This window comes from Rhinoderma darwinii, chromosome 1, assembly GCF_050947455.1.
Source record: "Rhinoderma darwinii isolate aRhiDar2 chromosome 1, aRhiDar2.hap1, whole genome shotgun sequence".
Taxonomy (NCBI): domain Eukaryota; kingdom Metazoa; phylum Chordata; class Amphibia; order Anura; family Rhinodermatidae; genus Rhinoderma; species Rhinoderma darwinii.
In genome coordinates, this window is record NC_134687.1 from 520769776 (window position 1) to 520790879 (window position 21104).

The window sequence follows — 21104 nt, forward strand, 5'->3', positions numbered from 1 at the left end:
ATAACTTAGATGTGATCGATAACAGGTGGATCCTGCATACCTGCGAAAACTGAACCCGTCAGTGCCGCTGACCTGATGGATTCATGTCTCAGCGCACGATACAGCTGCTCTATATACAGAATATAAAGCAGCTGTATCTCAAAAAGTAATTTAGAAAGTTGCACCAAACATCTTTCTTTAAAAAAACACTAACAATTTCACAGGTGTACATAGCCTTTAATGAACAAGTGTTTTTTTTTCCCAGTTTTTTTCATTGTCTTATTTCAAAAGCCCTAAATAACATAATAACTTTATTCTGTGGGTTGTTCCGATTATAGCAATACCAAATGTTTAGTTTTATTATGTATTACTACTTTTGCACAATAAAAAAAACATTTTTTTAAAGTATTTGTTTTTGTGTCGCTGTATTCTAAAAGCCATAACTTTTTTATTTTTATGCCGACTTATGAGGGCTTATTTTTTGCTGGACGACTTGTTTTATTCGTACCATTTTGGGGTACATACGAGTTTGATTGTTTTTTTATTGCATTTTTTGTAAGCAGGATGAACAGAAAACAGCAATTCTGCCATTGTTTATTTCATTTTTTACTCCCTGCGGGTAAATATTATAATCGTTTTATAGTTCGAGTCATTATGGATGCGACGATACCAATTATGTGTAGTTTTTTTTATTTGTTTTTTTTATTTTTATAATGAAATATTAAGGGGAAAAGAGGGTTTTTGTTTTTTTTTACTTGGGATTTTCAAATGTCTCTATTATTAACTTTATTAGGAAATTATTTTATTACGTTTTTCAGTCCCACTTTGGGACTTCGCTATGCGATTGTTTAATCACTTTTATAATATACTGCAATAATGCTGATGTACCTTACCCCGCTTCATGCTGTGCGCCACTGTTGACTCTGCAGATCTTACTATTCTATTTTCCAATGTTTTGAATGTTATGTCAATTAGTGTATCACGTAATATCTTAATATAAACAATTAAAACATATTATACACTGCAATACTTCAATGTAAAACTGACAGGCATTCTATTAGGCTTTGCCTCTGGCAGGGCCTACTAGGCATATACTGATGACAGGACTGGCTCCCATGGAAACCATCGACACCCCGTAATCGTGTCTTGGTGGGTGCCGATTTGATGACAGAGGGAGTCGCCTTACTCTAAGGCCGGATTTACACGAGCGTGTGCGTTTTGCGCGCGCAAAAAAACGCTGCGTTTTGCGTGCGCAAAAGGCAATTGACAGCTCCGTGTGTCATCCGTGTATGATGCGCGGCTGCGTGATTTTCGCGCAGCCGCCATCATAGAGATGAGGTAGTCGACGCCCGTCACTGTCCAAGGTGCTGAAAGAGCTAACTGATCGGCAGTAACTCTTTCAGCACCCTCGACAGTGAATGCCGATCACAATATACACCAACCTGTGAATAAAAAAAGACGTTCAAACTTACCATGAACTGCCTGCTTCCTCCAGTCCAGTCTCCCGGCCGTTGCCTTGGTGACGCGTCCCTCTCTTGTCATCCGGCCCCACCTCCCAGGATGACGCGGCAGGCCATGAGACCGCTGCAGCCTGTGATTGGCTGCAGCCTGTGCTTGGCCTGTGATTGGCTGCAGCTGTCACTTGGCCTGAATTGTCATCCCGGGAGGTCGGACTGGAGGAAGGAGCCGGGACTTATCGGTAAGTCCGAACTTCTGTTTTTTTTTACACGTATATGTATATTGTGATCGAAAGACACTGTCCATGGTGCTGAAACAGTTTAAGTCTTTGAGCACCGTGGGCAGTGACTGTCTCCTGACGTCGCGTACCCGAACATTTTTTGCCGGGTTCGGTCAAAACGAGTTCGGCCGAACCCGGTGAAGTTCGGTGCGCTCATCTCTAATTTGACACTCCGTTTGGATGTTTGTAACCAGAAAAGCACGTGGTGCTTTTCTGTTTACATTCATCCTTTTGACAGCTCTTGCGTGATTTTCGCGCATGCAACGCAGGACCGTCTGTGTGGCATGCGTTGTTTTCACGCACCCATTGAAGTCAATGGGTGCGTGTTGCGTGAAAAACGCAAGAATATAGAACATGTCGTGAGTTTTACGCAACGCACTCACGCAGCGCAAAATTCACGCATCGTCTAAACAGCCCCATAGACTATTATAGGTACGTACGACACGCGTGAAAAGCACGCGCGTCGCACGCGCGTATAATACGCTCGTGTAAATGAGGCCTAAAACCACTAAGATGCCACAGTCCCTATTGACAGCCCGGCACCAGCTCTAGCCAGCACGGGACACCATGCCAGGCTTATGACAGCGTGCCGTGAAAAGGCAGCACTGTGGAAAGGCGTATGGACTGTCAGTAAGAGTTAAAAGTTATATACAAACTTTATGTTTTCAAAACTCCATCCACATGTAGCAGAAAAATTCTTAACGGAAATCAGAGCATGCTGCAGATTTTCAAATTCACAGCCTGCTCATTATGTTGCGGAAAAGCCTTGGATTTTCACAGCGTATTTCTCCCTTTCAATGTATGGGGTGAAATCCGCAGTGAATCCGCAGCACATTCCACAGCAAAATATGTTACATTCAGATTTTGCCATGGATTGTGTTAGGCCTCATCTTCTTTCTGCGGTGCGGGCTCCCGGGCCATGCACGGACCATAAAAACTACAGTCGTGTGCATGGCCCCATAGAAATGAATGGGGCCGCAATTCTCCCGTGGATTTTTGCACGTTCGTGTGCATGGGGCCTTAGGGCACGGCCAGACGTGGCAGAGTTTTTCCGCTTCAGATTTGGGGCAAGTGCGCAACGAATCTGCACCAACATTTGCATATTTGACAGGAAATTCAGACGTTGCAGAAAAGACAGCGGACTTGCCACGGATTTCAGTTTTTGCATTGCAAAGGCTGAAATACGCAGTGAAATTCCGCTTCTTCTCCGCAACAGACAGTGGTCCGCAGCGGAGTTTTCCGCAATGTCTGAACTAACTTGCCTAAAAATGTATTGAAACAACTAAAAACCGTCCGCTGGAGAATTCCACAGCAATTCCGCCACGTCTTGCCGTGCCCTTACAGATCTCACCCTGAAAATTGAAAGGGGAAAAATCTGTGTTTTTTCTACAACATAATGAGCATACTCTGATTTCTGTGTGTAATTTTTCCGCTATGTGTGAATGGGGTTTTGAAAACCCATCCACATGTATTGTACTGTATAGTGTCGCTGTGTCTGCACTGTACAGTGTCGCAATTCTGCCACATCTGGAAATGGCCTAAGGGGTTGATATGCACTAAATGGACACAAATTATGTGCCAACTATGTTTACCTGAGACATTAATTCAATGTTTAAAATAAAAACACTTTCAGAAGTTTTTTCCAGTTTTACTGCGTGTCTATTGCGTCTATTAGGGGGTTAAGATATGGCATCAAATTAGAGAAAAAGGCACTATTCCTCAAAAAATAAAATTTATCAGGATGTGTCAAAGTAATGGTGGCTGCAGTACTGTTATTGGGAAAAACGACATTGCCTTGTGTTAGTGGTATACGCTGGGGCTTTAGCCTCATAACTTAATGTGAACAGAGAATAAGATGCAGTCACTTATTGCTGCGCTTAAAAACAGCCTAGCAGCCAATACTGGGTAAAATCAACAGCAGGTAAGCATTACCCATTGGGTAACAATACTGGGCATCATACAAAACAAGCACACACATCACTGCTTGCTGCACAACTAAAGTTTTGATTTTTCTTAATATATTTGTTTTTAAACATTATATTTTTACAGCAAAATTACTTCTTGATATCTAAAAATTCACCCAAGTAAATTTCATTTCTATGAATATTTCAGGTATTGATGTTGGAGCAGAATTATGTTTAGCATCACACTTCCCGTAAAAAGTATAAAATGCATACTTTAATTTTTAATATATAAATAATGGAGGAGCTTTGTTATTAAAATATTCCTATATCTATGAGAAAATATTCAGTTTTCCTAGCCCCCAGCATCCTGACCACGTACAATATGATGTTCTATAATATTGGACTGAGAAACCATATACAGTATGTGTAAAGCTATAGATATTGATATTGGTTTTTTTATTACATTTTATATGATACAATTCAATATTTATATATGTATTGGTCTTTATGTATTAAATTATAGAACTACAGTATATACAATTGATGTGAATAGCATTTTTATGTATAAATTAGGGTAATATGTAAACATTTATTGGATGTAAGTGCATTTTTTCCTAAATGAAACAAAAGCAGATTAGAGCAAGAAAACCTCTTCCATCTGTAGCTCCGAGTATTTTGTGTATATTTTAATATATCACACACTATGGTTGGACTGCTAAGGCCGAATGGGCAGAGTATATATAGCTATTGGCTCTAAATTTAGTGCCCTGAAACTGTATCTTTACTTATTTAATTGAACTTTATTTTGTTTGTGTTGGTTTTTAATCTAAAGTGGGAATCAATTTCATAACTAGGTATTTGTTTTCAGTTTGTTTTTCTTTTTTATCTGCAATTTGAGTGCCGGCATAGTTCCAAAATTATATGTGAAATGTTGAAATATACAATTATAGTACTTTTAAATATAGACTCTTGTTTTGTTCTGTCATTGTTACAAACATGGTTCCAGATGAAGTGGTGGCCATGCGGCACTCTCCTTCAATTTCCATGGGAGTTATGGAAACAGCATAGCACATGTGTGGCCACCTCTCTATTCATTTTCCGCCTGGATTCGGTGGCAGTCTCACCGGGACTGGTGTTTGATGGTAATAACCTCTTGGCAACAGGTGCTGTATATGGACTTACAGTATTAGTTAACTTTTATTCCTTTTTTTGGAAAAGGGGATGAAGAAAAAAACATTGTGGCAATTTTTTTTTTTTAATGACTTTCACCATGCGGGATAAGTAACAAGCTGCACGCTTCTTTTATATATATATATATATATATATATAATCCCCCAAAAAATGAAGAGGCAGCACTTCAAGGAAATTGGTGAAAAAAAGTGGTGTGTTTATTCACCCCAGGCAGGCAACGTTTATACAGAATAATAATGATAAGTTTGACCCTCACCCCCGTTGGACACACATACAAATTATGTTTCCCCCTTTTTTCAGTCTGGCAACTGTATTCATTTTTTTGTCACCAGATATGCCGTACCAGGACCAAATAGTTTGCATTATCATTATTATTCTACACAACCAATATGGAGGACAACCTGAATTCCCCTTAAGTTATATCCATAAGTAATGTCATATAAACGAGGAAAAGAGGGGCGTACAGTAGTGCCTATGACTGTAGATAACAGGTAGCTATGACTCCTGAAATATCTAGAACAAAAACCTAAAAAATGGAGTCAATACACAGCTTTGACTAATAAAAAATAATCTTTATTTGTACAAAACATAAAACATGAAATATTTATCACACATTAAAATCAAGGATGACTGCCACAGTGTGGAAAAATTTGGAAGCCAGACAGGTATAGATCACAGTGTATAAATATAGGAGTATTGTACTCCAGAGGATAAGGCTGGGTTCACACGTGGCGGAATTTCACTTAAATTCCGCTGCGGACACTCCGCAGCGTTAATCCGCAGCGGAGCCGTTTGTCCATTGACTTACACTTTAATTTAGCAGTGTTCGTTTAGACGAGGCGTAAAATTCCGCTGCGGAGCATAGGCTGCGGAGCGGAATTTGGTGTCCGCAGCATGCTCTGTCTGTTGCGGAGCAGTGGCGGACTCATGGCGGAATTTCTCCATTGACTTCAATGGAGATTATAATTTCCGCAATGAAGTCCGCAGCTGTCATGCACATGTTATGTGTGCTGCGGATCCGTCTTGCTTTTTTAACTTGACATTTCTTCATTCTGGCTGGACCTATGTATTTCTAGGTCTACAGCCAGACTGAGGAAGTCAATGGGGCTCCCGTAATGACGGGAGCGTTGCTAGGAGACGTCAGTAAATAGTCACTGTCCAGGGTGCTGAAAGAGTTAAGCGATCGGCAGTAACTGTTTCTGCACCCGGGACAGTGACTACCGATCCCAATATACATCTATCTGTAAAAAAAATGAAGTTCATACTTACCGAGAACTCCCTGCTTCTGTCTCCAGTCCGGCCTCCCAGGATGACGTTTCAGTCTAAGTGACGGCTGCAGCCAATCACAGGCTAATAACAGGCTGCAGCGGTCACATGGACTGCCGCGTCATCCAGGGAGATCGGCCTGGATGCCGAAGGAGGGACGCGTCACCAAGACAACGGGCGGTAAGTATGAATTTCTTTGACTTTCACTAGGGAAAGTGCTGTCCCTTCTCTCTGTCCCTTCATCATATAAGCGGTGCGCATGCGCAGCACGTTCGTACTGTCATCGCCCGTCTCCTCCCCTTATGCATCACATGCGCGCATGCGCATACGTGAGCCGGGGACGCTGATGTAGTGAGTTTCTCTTCATTGATTGTTGTCCAACGGTGAGTATCGTCTTTCCTGTACTGTACATTTTATTGTAAATCTGCCACTTCACCAATGTTTACTTAACACTGTATACACTGTACCGCTATACACACTGTTATAACAGAGGGCTCTCTGCGCAGATGCCTCACACTCACTTAGATTGTTATGTAGTAACCACAGTAACCACTAATGGATCACCTGTTCCTACTTGTTAACTCAGGTTGAATCACTGATTGTATTACCACACTGGGTTATATATACCCTGTTAAGATTGTTGGTCATTGCTTGACAAAGATCCCATAGAGACGGATCGAAACGTTGCCTGCCTGGGGTGAATAAACACACCACTTTTTTCACCAATTTCCTTGGAGTGCTGCCTCTTCACTTTTTTGGATTTCATTAACAAGGGTTCCTAGCCTCAACCTAGGAGGCCTGCACCGACTACTGCTGCTGTGCTGCTTTACTCTTTTTCTCATTATATATATATATATATATATATATATATATATATATATATATATATATATATATATATGATATATATAAGAAGAGTCCCATTGCCACGGGTGTGTACAATCCAGCACCTAGCCATGCAGTCGACTTTACAAACATTTGTTTGGGAAAGGGTCGTTGTAAAGAGCTCGCTGAATTGCAGCGTTGAACTGTAATGAGATGCCACTGTTCAAACAAATCAGTTCGTGAAATTTCCTCCCTCCTAGATATTCAACGATCAACTGTGAGTGGTATTATTAAAAAGTGGAAGCGTTTAGGAACTACAGCAACTCAGCCATGAAGTGGCCACCACGTAAAGTTACAGAGCGAGATCGCAGTGTGCTGAGGAACATAGTGCATGAAAGTCACCAATGCTCTGATGATTCAATAACTGCAGAGTTCCAAACCACCTCTGGCATTAACATCCACACAAAAACTGTGCCCCAGGAGCTTCATGGCATAGGTTTCCATAACCGAGCAGCTGCATGCAAGCCTTACATCACCAAGCAAAATGCCAAGTGGAAACGTGTTCTGTTGTCTTTCTAGTAGTCTGCTGAAGGAGTCTTGGTTTGGTGAATGCCAGGAGAACGTTACCTGCCTGACTTCATTGTGCCAACTGTAAAGTTTGATGAGAAGGGATAATGCTATGGGGTTGCTTTAGCCTAGGCCCCTTAGTTCCAGTGAAGGAAAAGGCTATTGCTTTAGCATACCAATACATTTTGGACAATTCTATGCTTCCAACCTTCTGGGGACAGTTTGTGAAAGGTCCTTTTCTGTTCCAGCATGACTGTGCCCCAGTGTAGACAGCAAGCTCCATAAAGACATGGTTGGGTGAGTTTGGTGTGGAAGAACTTGACTGGCCCCAACAGAGCCATGACCTCAACCCCATCAAACACCTTTTGGATGAACTAAACTGGAGATTGAGAGACAGGTCCTCTCGTCCAACATCAGTGTCTGACCTCACAAACGCTCTTCTGGATAAATAGGCAAAATTTCCTGCAGAGACTCCAAATTCTTGTAGAAACCCTTCCCAGAGGAGTGGAAGCTGTTTTAACTGCAAAGGGGGGAACGACTCCATACTAACGCTTATGTATTTAGAATGGGATGTCATAAAAACTCCTGTAGGTGCATTGTGTGGCTGCTGTGAATTTCACTGTTAAATGGACACTGTCGCTGTCACTTGTGCTACTAGACTGAGACACAATGTTATCTCATAGATACAAATGAGAGTTGTGGACCATAGCTTTTCGGGTGGAGCATATTTCTGTGTTTATATACATTATTTTGTGTAAGAATATAAACTCTTCTTTACAATAAGCAATGTTAGGGGGCAGTTGAGTAGCATTGGACCATGTGACACAAGTTGAACACTATCTCTATGCCTAGGTTTCAGCATAGTGCTGCTGTCACCTTGTTAGAGAAAGCAGTAAATCCCTTTGCTGACACAATAATATAGATACAGATAGTGCTTCCTCCCTGTAAATAATGCAGGCACAGACAGTACTGTCTACCTGTCTCTGCCTGTTTGGTCAGGTTGCAGCCTCCCTCGCTTATTCACACAATACTTAACAGTGAAATCAGTTACTTTATTTTATGGTATACTTCATTTTTTTTAATTGACTGTAATTTCTATTTTTGCAGACCAATCAATGTGGATTATCCAGTACTGTACAGTTTACAACCTGGTTAAAATATGTCATGAGCTTCAGTGGGATCACAGTAGAGATGGCCTAAGAAATGCAATATCGAAAGCACTGGACAAATGGAAAAGTGTTCAAAATGACCCTCAAGTCTTGGTTGCTGAGAAGATAGCAGAGGTTTGTATAGAAGATAAATTACACTCTGCATACTGTGTGAAATGTAAATGCTGTATCATTTTATTGCCTTTCAACTTTGTGCACATTTATTTTATCTTCTGACATAAAGATACCTGGTTCCCCACCAGTGGCATAATGATCGCGGTCGCAGGGGGTGTAACATCAACCAGGCCCGGAGGGGCATGGGGCCTACCACGGATCACTTCAGGCTGCCACATCAGGCAGCCTATGCTGCGCCGCATAAAGGTCCCGACGCTGGGCAGTATCAGGACGTTATATGTGACACAATACACAACTCTAGACACTGAATGTTGTGTGCTGCGCCGCATACAATGTCCTGACACAGCCTGACAACTTTATTATAATTTACGCCAGAAAACTGGTGTAAATTAAAGTGGAAATCTACGCCAGCTCCTACCAAGGCACCCTGTACATTGTCCGCCCTATCAAACTATCCCCCCCTTTTAGATAGTCAAATAAATAAAAAAATTTTTTTTTACTCACCTCACCACTCCTCTTCTCCCCTCCTGGTCCCCTAAGTCTCTCACAGTGTGTGGTGGCTCATACAAGCTACTGAAGCCAGACAGCGTCAGAACGTTGTACGTGATGCAGCACTGATGACATTGTGTACTGCATTGCATATAAGATTGCTCGACATTAGGATCTAGTATAAGGGAGCCTGAGGAGGGGAGAAAAGGAGCATTAAAGTGAGTATACTTATTTTTTATTTCATGTCCAATTGGGGGGGATGGATGGATGGTGCCAGGGCCGGACTGTGGCTGAAATTCAGCCCTGGCATTTGAAATAACACAGGCCCACTTGTTGTTTGGTGAGTGTGAAATATATGGCCATGTTCACACAGGGCAGATACGTTGCGTAAAAGTAAACAGTACCAAATTGTGGTGCAATTTTTCTGGTGGAATGTCCACTACGGAATACAGCGGTTAAAAAAAAAAAAGCTTATACTTACCCCGGTCTCCGTAGTCATGGCGACGTGTCACCTGTGATTGGCTGCAGCAGTCACATGGGATGAAACCAACTGGGAAGGCCAGGCCTTGACAGAGAAGTATAGAGAATTGGGTAAGTATAAGGTTTTTTTTTCTTTTTCTGATCTTTTCCGCTGCAATAATCGCAACAACTGCTATTTGTTGCGGGTTTTATAAAATGCCTCTTCTTCTGCTGACATCACGCACACATCACCCATATTACTATTAGGGTCTGTGTAGGGGCATGTCAGCTCCATTGTCACTATCAGTGGGTTGGCCTTTCAGCATCTTCAATTAAGCATGCAACGATTGTCTTCCATGCTCAGTTCGCCTTCCTATTTCACCTGCGCCCGTTCCCCACAGCTCATAATGACTGAGAATGCGTTGGTGATGTATTTCACAATGCATCCCCAGTCTGTTTTCAGACTCACAGCATGCTGGGAGTGGACCGGAAACATACACGGAGCAAGTGGAACTGCATATAAACAAACGGCCGTGCAAGAAAAAGAGGCCAAATTCGCGGGTGAAGCATGTTAATGAAAAAAGGAAGTTCGATAGGTTTTGGATGCCACAAGTAATGCGGTAAATATGATATAGAATATAACCCCTTTAAGACTTGATATTTTAACTAATAGATATGAGGACAGAGCTATTTAACTTTTTTTTAATCGAATTAATAAATACTGTCAAAGGCACTATTTAATCTACGTTAAATATAAGTTGTTTTAATAATATTTTGATAGGTAGCATAAGGTTTTTGTCCCGAGGGACACTTTGTGTATAAATACTCAGTCCTGTGTTTAGCTACAAAAAACTGAGCCAAAAACTGCTTCAAGACTGTGTGTGTGATCCTAGGCTTAAAATGTTTGCTCTGTACTTTAGGTGAGGTGGTATTATCATGTCCGGTTGACATGTCATTAAATTATATTATTGAAATACCCCTTGAATATGTGTCTCCAAGCTTTTTTGCTTTAATATCAAATAGTCGCTTTCTGTGATCATTGCATTTATACAATACTTTGTGCTGTGGATAGAATGGATGTAACAAAAATTGCTAAATATTGGAGTCTAATTCTATCGTGCTGTGCTGAAAATGATCCTAATGCTTCACACAGGTAAAAATAAGTATGGAACAGTAGAGAAAAGGCTCACAATTTTTCTGTGCAATGGAAGATTACGTAAAATAGAATATGACACAGAAAATGATACACAATCATTTGAGCTAGACTCCTTTGTTTAATCAATTTAATAGCATATGTTGGCAAAACTCTGTTCTTCCACTGAACATTACCACCCTCAGCCATCTGGTGCTGTATCTAAATAATTTATATGTAGCATTAATCAGATTGTATTTTTAGACACCGCAGATGCTTTGAATGTAACTTTGTTAATTTAGAAAAATACTTGGCTTCTGAGAGACATTAACAAAATATTAAGTTACTTAGCCTTTTGTGCTGCATACATTTTCGCTTTTTAATGTATAAATAGTACAGAGTGATAAAACAATCCAAATAATAGCTGTATACATCAGTACAGGAAAACAATTAAGTTATTAGAAACAATGAATTCAACAATTTTGTTTAAATTGTATGAAAATAAAAAATCTATTTCTAATCTTATACATAACGTTATACGTTGTGACTGGTGTGTTAACACTTTCCTAGTTTTATGTAGCTAAAAAACATAGCTAATAAAAAGATATAAAAGTACAATGAAAGAAAACAGTTGTGCACCATCATTATTCCAGATGTAGTTAATACAGCGATTATATATTAAAGATACTAAACCTACAAAATGCACAAAAAAAATTAAATATGACAGCAATTCCTACTTAAATCTCCTGCTTTCATTTAATCCTATTTTGTCTCCTATTGCAATTAATACTGAGAAATATACCGTACAGTTCAAACGTTTTAGGCAGTTGTAGAAAAATGCTGCAAAGTATGAATGCTTTCAAAAATAGAAGTGTTCATATTTTTTTTTTAGCAATTAACAAAATACAAAGTGAATGAACAGAAGAAAACTCTAAATCAAATCAATATTTGGTGTGAACACCATTTGCCTTCAAATTAGCATCAATTCTTTTAGGTGCACTTGCACAAAGTCATGGATTTTGTAGGATTATTTTCAGGTGTATGTAAACCAATTATACCAAACAGGTGATAACAATCATCATTTTCATATGTAGGTTGAAACACAGTTATTAACTGTAACAGAGACAGCTGTGTAGGAGACTTAAAACTGAGTGAGGAACAGCCAAACTCTGCTACAAAGGTGAGGTTGTGGAAGACAGTTTCATATCACAGGTCCACCATGGCAAGACTAAGCACAGCAGCAAGACAGAAGATAGTTACACTGCATCAGCAAGGTCTCTCCCAGGCAAAGATTTCAAAGCAGACTAGGGTTCCAAGGTGTGCTGTTCAAGCTCTTTTGAAGAAGCACAAAGAAACGGGCAACGTTGAGGACCGTAGATGCAGTGGTCGGCCAAGGGAACTTACTGCAGCAGATCAAAGACACATCATTCTTACCTTCCTTCAGTATCGGAAGATGACCAGCAGTGCCATCAGCTCAGAACTGGCAAAAACCAGTGGGTCCCAGGTACACCCATATACTGTTCGGAGAAGTTTGGCCAGAAGTGGTCTTCATGGAGGAATTGCAGCCAAAAGGCCATACCTTTGACGTGGAAACAAGGCCAAGTGACTCAACTATGCACTAAAACATAGGAACTGGGGTGCAGAAAATTTCAGCAGGTGCCCTAGACTGAGTCAAAATTTGAATTTGATATTTGGCTGTAACAAAAGGCAATTTGTTTGCCGAAGGGCTGGAGAGCGGTACAATAATGAGTGTCTGCAGACAATAGTGAAGCACGGTGGAGGTTCCTTGCAATTTGGTCAGGATTAATATAAGGCAAGGGCTTTGTATCCAATGCTTTGCCATAATCGTGGCTAAAGTTATTTCTTAACTGTAAATAGGCAACAAGCACTACCCACAGACAAACCAGTCTGAGATTCCACTAAAATGCAGGGGAATGGAAATGGAAGGAGTACAAGAAATATAAATAATCTATCCCCTACCATGAAAAGGCATTTTACGTCATATTTAGAGGGCACAAAGAAAGTATGACACTTTTTCTTCTGCTCATAGAACTCCAACCATACTGCTGTGTGTGTCTATGTACATTTGTTAAATCTATATTTATATATTCCTAAGTAGAGATGAGCGAACTTATGAAAAGTTCGGTTCGGCTGGTTCGCCGAATTTCATTAAAAAGTTCGATTCAGACCGAACTAGTTCTGACCGAACCTGTAATACAAGAAAGCCCCTAAAAATCGTGTATAACACTGTTTAAAAGCCCTAGAAGCCCTGTATAACACTCTTAGGTCACCCATGAGTGTATCCAAGTACTTTTGAGCTGTCTTTAAGGCAAAGTTAGTGTCAAAGTTACGCCAACATGTATGGCTATAGGAAAACGGATGGGACACGGTGATAACTAACAGAAACCACTGCACTTGTGCATGTTGTATGCTTAATGCATTGTTAAAAAAGGTACAAAAATTAACCATTTTTGGCGGCAGATGCCTGCCAGGGTTCATACATAAGGTGGTAAAAGAAGAAGCAATGGCTTTTGACAAGCCCTCAAAAAATTTACCCTTTATGGTGGCAGATGCCTGCCGGGGTTCATCTATACATGGATGTAAAAGCAACAAGCAATGGCTTTTGACAAGCCCTCAACAAATGTACCCTTTATGGTGGCAGATGCCTGCCGGGGTTCATCCATACATGGATGTAATAGCAACAAGCAATGGCTTTTGACAAGCCCTCCAAAAATTTACCCTTTTTATTGGCAGATGCCTGCCGGGGTTCATCCATACATGGATGTAAAAGCAACAAGCAATGGCTTTTCACAAGCCCTCCAAAAATGTACCCTTTTTATTGGCAGATGCCTGCCGGGGTTCATCCATACATTGATGTAATGTAAAAGCAACAAGCAATGGCTTTTCACAAGCCCTCCAGAAATGTATCCTTTTTATTGGCAGATGCCTGCCGGGATTCATCCATACATGGATGTAAAAGCAACAAGCAATGGCTTTTCACAAGCCCTCCAAAAATGTACCCTTTTTATTGGCAGATGCCTGCCGGACTTCATCCATACATGGATGTAAAAGCAACAAGCAATGGCTTTTCACAAGCCCTCCAGGCCTGCTTGTAGCAGACGGCAGTGGAGGTGTATTGGTGGTAGTAGAGGTAGCCAACGGACAGAAAGGGTGGTAGTAATAGTAGTAGTAGCAGCACATTAAAACAGACTGGACAGTCACAGGACAAAGCCCTGTGGTGGGGCTGGCCTCAGGCCTGCTTGTAGCAGACGGCAGTGGAGGTGTATTGGTGGTAGTAGAGGTAGCCAACGGACAGCAAGGGTGGTAGTAGTAGTAGCAGCACATTAAAAGACACTGTACAGTCACAGGACAAAGCCCTGTGGTGGGGCAGGCCTGCTTGTAGCAGACGGCACTGGGGGTGGATTGGTGGTGGTTGACTGGTAGTAGTGGTGGTGGTGGACTACTGACAGCATGGGTGGTGGTGGTAGTAGTAGCTGCATCAACAGCACAGCAGCACATTAAAAAAGAGTGGACAGGACAGAATCCCGTAGTAGCAGATGGCAGCGGCAGCAGCACCAGCAATGTCAGATCTAATCAGTGGCATCAGGCACAGGGGTTTTAAAATCCTCACCGATCCACGCTTGATTCATTTTCAGAAACGTGAGATTTTCCAAGCTGTTGGCGGACAATCTTGTTCGCTTAGGGGTGACGAAGCCCCCTGCCGCGCTGAATACCCTCTCTGACGCTACACTGGAGGGTGGACAAGACAGTACACCCATGGCAAACTGGGCCAGTTCTTGCCAATGATCCAATCTGCTGACCCAGAAGTCCATGGGGTCTGGGATCAGGATTTCTGACGGAGAAAGGGCACAGTCCAGGTACGAGTGAACCTGGTTGTTTAGGTGCTGGACCTGGTGATGGTGAACATCCCTTTGGTGACTACGATGTGTGTCAGGTCGGGGTATTGGATGTAAAAATGTTGTCATCATATTTTCCAAACTGAATTGGCTGCTGCTGCTGCCGCTGCTGCCGCCTATTGCAGAGGTAGCTCTGCCAGAGGCGGTGGAACGATGAGACAGTGGGGAGCGGAGAGTGGCCCCCCGGTCAGACATGCTTGCAGCAGGTGTTTGCCGTTTGAAAGCCGTGACAAGCTGGCTGCATAGCTTCTCTCGATAATAAGCCAATTTTGCCTCCCTCTCGGAAGGCGCAAAAAAACTCCCCCATTCTGGCTTTATACCGAGGGTCTAAAAGTGTGGCTATGCAGCACTCATCTCTTTGCTTCATGCTAACAATACGACAGTCAGCGCGCAAGTAACGAAGCATACAGCTCGCCATCCTGGCCAGCGTTTCAGAGGGCCCGGTTGGTTCCATCTCCGCCCCATACTGCCATGGTTGTCCATCATCAAGGTCGTCGTCAGACTCGTCATCACCATCACTGTCATGTTGTGCGGCTGCCTCGTCCCCTATCCCTTCCTGTGATTCCATCTCCAAATCCAGCTCCTCTTCAGGTCCTGTTTCCTCATCCTCCTCCTCCTCCTCAACATCCATAGCCAGATGTGATCCTTCCTCCATCCTTTGCTGAATCATCGCTGTGAGCGTTTGGTCCATAATGAATATCAGCGGCATAACATCGTTCATTCCGCTAGCATCACTGCTTACAAATCGTGTGGCCTCTTCAAAGGGCCTCAAAATGCGACATGCGTCTCTAACCAGCTGCCAGTGCCTGAGCTCGAAATTACACTGGCTCCAAACGCTGCCCGTCTGCTGCATCAGGAAATCATTCACGGCTTTCCGCTGTTCGTACAGACGGTCCAACATGTGCAGGGTGGAATTCCAGCGTGTTGGAACGTCGCAAATCAGGCTGTGTTCTGGGAGATTGTTTTGACGCTGCAAGTCCAGGAGGGCGTGCTTAAATGCATACGAACGTCTAAACCGAACGCAAACCCTCCTGGACATGGCCAGCACACCCTTCAAACCAACATATGACTTTAAGAAGCGTGTTATGACCAGATTGATCACATGTGCCATGCAAGGAGCGTGTGTCAGGTGACCTAGACGCAGTGCAGCCACAACGTTCTTCCCGTTATCAGAGACAACATTGCCCAGTGTGAGTTTCGGAGGAGACAGCCAGCGTGCGATTTCCTCCTTGATGCACAGCAGCAGCTCCTGCCCTGTGTGGCTTTTCTCGCCCAGGCTCAGCAGGTGTAAGACAGCGTTCTGGCGCTTCACCTTTCACCTATGAAAAGAGGAGGGAGGAGGAGTGGAAGATACGCTGTGTCCTGTCGGGGACGGGAAGACCTCCATTGAGGAGGGCAAGGAGGAGGAGGAGGATGGTAGGCGCCTGGTGTCCGGAGTTGAACCAGAAAGATACAAGCGTGGAGGTGGTAATGCCTGGCATTGCTGCGGTGGTGCATCGGACTGCAAAATATTGACCCAGTGGGCCGTGAAAGACATGTTCTGTCCCTGCCCATAGTTGCTGCTCCACATGTCGACGGTGGCATGTATCCGGCTGCACACGGATAATTGCAAGGACTGGCCCACCTTTTCCTCCACGTGGTTGTGCAAGGCAGGGACAGCTGTTTTGGAGAAGTAATTGCGGCTAGGTATTCGCCACCTAGGCTGAGCGCACACCATCAATTGCTTGAAGCCGGCGGAGTCGACCAGGTGGTACGGCAGCGACTGCACCACCAACAACTTAGCCAGGTGTGAATTAAGCCGCACGACAAGTGGATGACTGGGTATATATTGTTGCTTATTGGACAACGATTCCGTAATGGATAACTGACGGGTCATAGGAGGAGCACTAGATGACAATGATGATGATGATAACAACGACATGGTGGATAAGGCCTGGCTACTACTTAGATGAGAGGGACTCGGAGCAGCAGCAGCAGCGGCAGAAGGGTCTTCATTAGATGTACATGATGGTGGGGCATGTCGATTGTCCCACATGGCCTTGTGATGCCGCTCCATGTGTTTACGTAGAGCGGTAGTTCCTACATTGCTGCCCTGCCCACGCCTTCCTTTCTGCTTGCAGATACGGCACTGTGCCATGTTTTCGTCCTCCGGGAAGGTACAGAAAAATTGCCACACGGCAGAGTACCGTAAAGAGGTAGTACCACGTCCACCACCACCACCACCAGCACCCGAGCTTGCCCCTTGTCTGGCAGGCTTTTTTCGGGAGCCTACACCAGTAGCATCAGTGTCGCCGTCACCGGCTCCTGAGCTGACCCTACCGCTGCAACGTTTTGCAGATTGACTTCTGCCCCTACCTCGGCTTGTCTGTTTATCACTGCCAGTGCCGCCACTACTACCCTCCTCCTCTGACGCCGTCATCACCTCGTCACCTGGTTCCCACGTCCTGTCTAAAACAACATCATCATAGCCCTCCTCATCATCCCCGCCACTTCTGTCACTGTGTTGTGAATGTGATGTGACATCATGGCGGGCTCCATGCCCCCCCTCATTACTGCGTCTGCCACCACGGCTACCACCAACACCCCCACTACCACAGCTATGCGTCTCGGACACCGCTTCCACCTCCACCACCGCCGCAACACACTCCGTTGGCTGACTCGCGGAAAACAAATCATCATCACTATGTTGTTCAGTATCTTCCTTCGCACCCAAGGAGATGTCTCTTAGGACTCTCAGGAAAGATGGCTTCCCACTAGGAAGGGGGAGTGAAGACATAGATGATGGAATGGAAACGCTAGAAATACCCATATTAGTACTGTAACTGTGCCAAGGAACTGTAGAGGATCTGGAATCCAACTAAACCTGGCTTGAAGCCAGATCGTCAGAGTCTTCCTGCTGAGATGACCGCGAGCCAGCCAACCAGTCCACAGTGGCCGTATTGTCTAAAGTAACCTGCCCACCGGAGGAGATGGACAAGTCTGGCTTTCTGATACTGCTACTACTACCAGCAGGCACATGGCTGCTGCTACTAGTAGGCACATGTCTTGTGCCACAAATGCTGGTACTGGGTCTGGCACCAACAGATCCAACATTTGGACTGGAAGAGGACATGGCATGGGTGTTTTTTCCTCTACCCCGTCCTTTCACAACCTTTTTTTTACCAGACATTTCACTGCTGTGCTGGAGTGCAGCAGGTTGAATCAAAACCCCTTCCCCTACTAGCGGAGGCCCTTATAAAATATTATTGGACTGGCTGCCTGTATTGCAACTTGGATTGTTATGTTAACCCATGCAACGGGGATGAGCCCCTTCTAAAAGCTTATTCACACACTGGCTTGGCAAATGGCAATGAATGAGAATTTCTATCAGCCACTGTGCACTCAGGGAATGCTGGGCGTTGTAGTACTACAAAGGCTGCCTGGATTGTAAGTTGGATTGTTATGTTAACCCATGCAACGGGGATGAGCCCCTTCTAAAAGCTTATTCACACACTGGCTTGGCAAATAGCAATGAATGAGAATTTCTATCAGCCACTGTGCACTCAGGGAATGCTGGGCGTTGTAGTGCTACAAAGGCTGCCTGGATTGCAAGTTGGATTGTTATGTTAACCCATGCAACGGGGATGAGCCCCTTCTAAAAGCTTATTTACACACTGGCTTGGCAAATGGCAATGAATGAGAATTTCTATCAGCCACTGTGCACTCAGGGAATGCTGGGTGTTGTAGTACTACAAAGGCTGCCTGTATTGCAAGTTGGATTGTTATGTTAACGGGGATGAGCCCCTTCTAAAAGCTTATTCACACACTGGCTTGGCAAATGGCAATGAATGAGAATTTCTATTAGTCACTGTGCACTCAGGGAATGCTGGGCGTTGTAGTACTACAAAGGCTGCCTGTATTGCAAGTTGGATTGTTATGTTAACCCATGCAACGGGGATGAGCCCCTTCTAAAAGCTTATTCACACACTGGCTTGGCAAATGGCAATGAATGAGAATTTCTATCAGCCATGCCGCGGTGCACTCAGGGAATGCTGGGCGTTGTAGTACTACAAAGGCTGCCTGTATTGCAAGTTGGATTGTTATGTTAACCCATGCAACGGGGATGAGCCCCTTCTAAAAGCTTTTTCACACACTGGCTTGGCAAATGGCAATGAATGAGAATTTCTATCAGCCATGCCGCGGTGCACTCAGGGAATGCTGGGCGTTGTAGTACTACAAAGGCTGCCGGTATTGCAAGTTGGATTGTTATGTTAGACCATGCAATGGGGATGAGCCCCTTCTAAAAGCTTATTCACACTGGCTTGGCAAATGGCAATGAATGAGAATTTCTATCAGCCACTGTGCACTCAGGGAATGCTGGGCGTTGTAGTGCTACAAAGGCTGCCTGGATTGCAAGTTGGATTGTTATGTTAACCCATGCAACGGGGATGAGCCCCTTCTAAAAGCTTATTCATACACTGGCTTGGCAAATGGCAATGAATGAGAATTTCTATCAGCCACTGTGCACTCAGGGAATGCTGGGCGTTGTAGTACTACAAAGGCTGGCTGGATTGTAAGTTGGATTGTTATGTTAACCCATGCAACGGGGATGAGCCCCTTCTAAAAGCTTATTCACACACTGGCTTGGCAAATAGCAATGAATGAGAATTTCTATCAGCCACTGTGCACTCAGGGAATGCTGGGCGTTGTAGTGCTACAAAGGCTGCCTGGATTGCAAGTTGGATTGTTATGTTAACCCATGCAACGGGGATGAGCCCCTTCTAAAAGCTTATTCACATACTGGCTTGGCAAATGGCAATGAATGAGAATTTCTATCAGCCACTGTGCACTCAGGGAATGCTGGGCGTTGTAGTACTACAAAGGCTGCCTGTATTGCAAGTTGGATTGTTATGTTAACCCATGCAACGGGGATGAGCCCCTTCTAAAAGCTTATTCACACACTGGCTTGGCAAATGGCAATGAATGAGAATTTCTATCAGCCACGCCGCGGTGCACTCAGGAAATGAATGCTGGGCGTTGTAGTACTACAAAGGCTGCCTGTATTGCAAGTTGGATTGTTATGTTAACCCATGCAACGGGGATGAGCCCCTTCTAAAAGCTTTTTCACACACTGGCTTGGCAAATGGCAATGAATGAGAATTTCTATCAGCCACTGTGCACTCAGGGAATGCTGGGCGTTGTAGTACTACAAAGGCTGCCTGTATTGCAAGTTGGATTGTTATGTTAACCCATGCAACGGGGATGAGCCCCTTCTAAATGCTTATTCACACACTGGCTTGGCAAATGGAGAATTTGTATTGCAATTTGGATGTTGATTGTTGAGAGTAGAGTAGACTCCCGCTGTAGTGGATGAGCCCCTTCGATTGCTGGATTCCTGGCTTTTAGATTCCTAAAGCTTTGCTTAACTGCACAGAAATGCTATCCCTACAGCTCCTGTCTCTAAAATGGCCGCTGAGCTCCGTGCATAGACTTTTTTTGCAGGCTTGAGCCCGCCCCTATGCTGCCTCCCGATTGGCTGGGAGAGCCGTTTGCAAGGCATTACGGGGTAGCCTGATGTCAGGTGATATTTTGAAATCCTCCATTTTACATCTAACATGTGGCAGGCGCCAAAATGTAGCCGGGTTCGGTCAAAACGGGTTCGGCCGAACCCGGTGAAGTTCGGATTCGCTGTGAACCGAATTTTTCACGATGTTCGGACCGAAACCGGGTTTGGTTGTCCCGGTTCGCTCATCTATATTCCTAAGGGTTGGAGCTTTTTGGAGCTTCAAGGACCCTTCTGCCTGCACTACCAAGTAGAAGACATCCAGTGGCCGAGTGTTCATGTGTATTGCCATAGGTAGAGGAGTATACGTGCCTAACAGGCAGTACCGGCTTCACTTACTACTGGGGATGGAGCATACAACATACCGATCCTTGTCTGCCCTATCAGCAGACATTAGGAAACAGATGCTATTAACTCATTCACCTGTCGATATTCACGGGCATCTGCTGACAGTTATCTAATGTATATTGCTTTAAATGGGTTGTCAAGGATTAGAAAAATAATGTTTTTTTTCCCCATCAACAGCACAGTTTCTGTCTAAGGGCTGTGTCTGGTTTTGTAGTTCAGCTCAATTAATTAGAATTTAGATGAGCTGTAATACCAGCCACAGCTCATGGAGAGACTTGCTGCTGTTTCTGGAAATAAATCCAGATCAATCCTGAACAACCCCTTTAAGTTATCCATCCATTATGTTACACTATTTATGAGAAAGTGGGACCAACTACATATTTGCTCTGTGACCTCCACCAACCATGATCTAGCCCTAAGTACAAGATGGAGCTTATGATTTTATTTAAACCTATTGAACAATA

At 43.7% G+C, this 21104-nt stretch overlaps 1 protein-coding gene across 1 annotated transcript in view; it reads left to right on the top strand.

The window, feature by feature from the left end:
• The window catches only part of TMEM232 (transmembrane protein 232), a 279633-nt gene that overhangs the window by 148747 nt on the left and 109782 nt on the right, over positions 1-21104 (top strand). The window contains exon 11 of the mRNA XM_075854831.1: positions 8578-8753. Coding sequence (XP_075710946.1) covers positions 8578-8753 — 176 coding nt within the window. The remainder of the gene's footprint in view (positions 1-8577; positions 8754-21104) is intronic.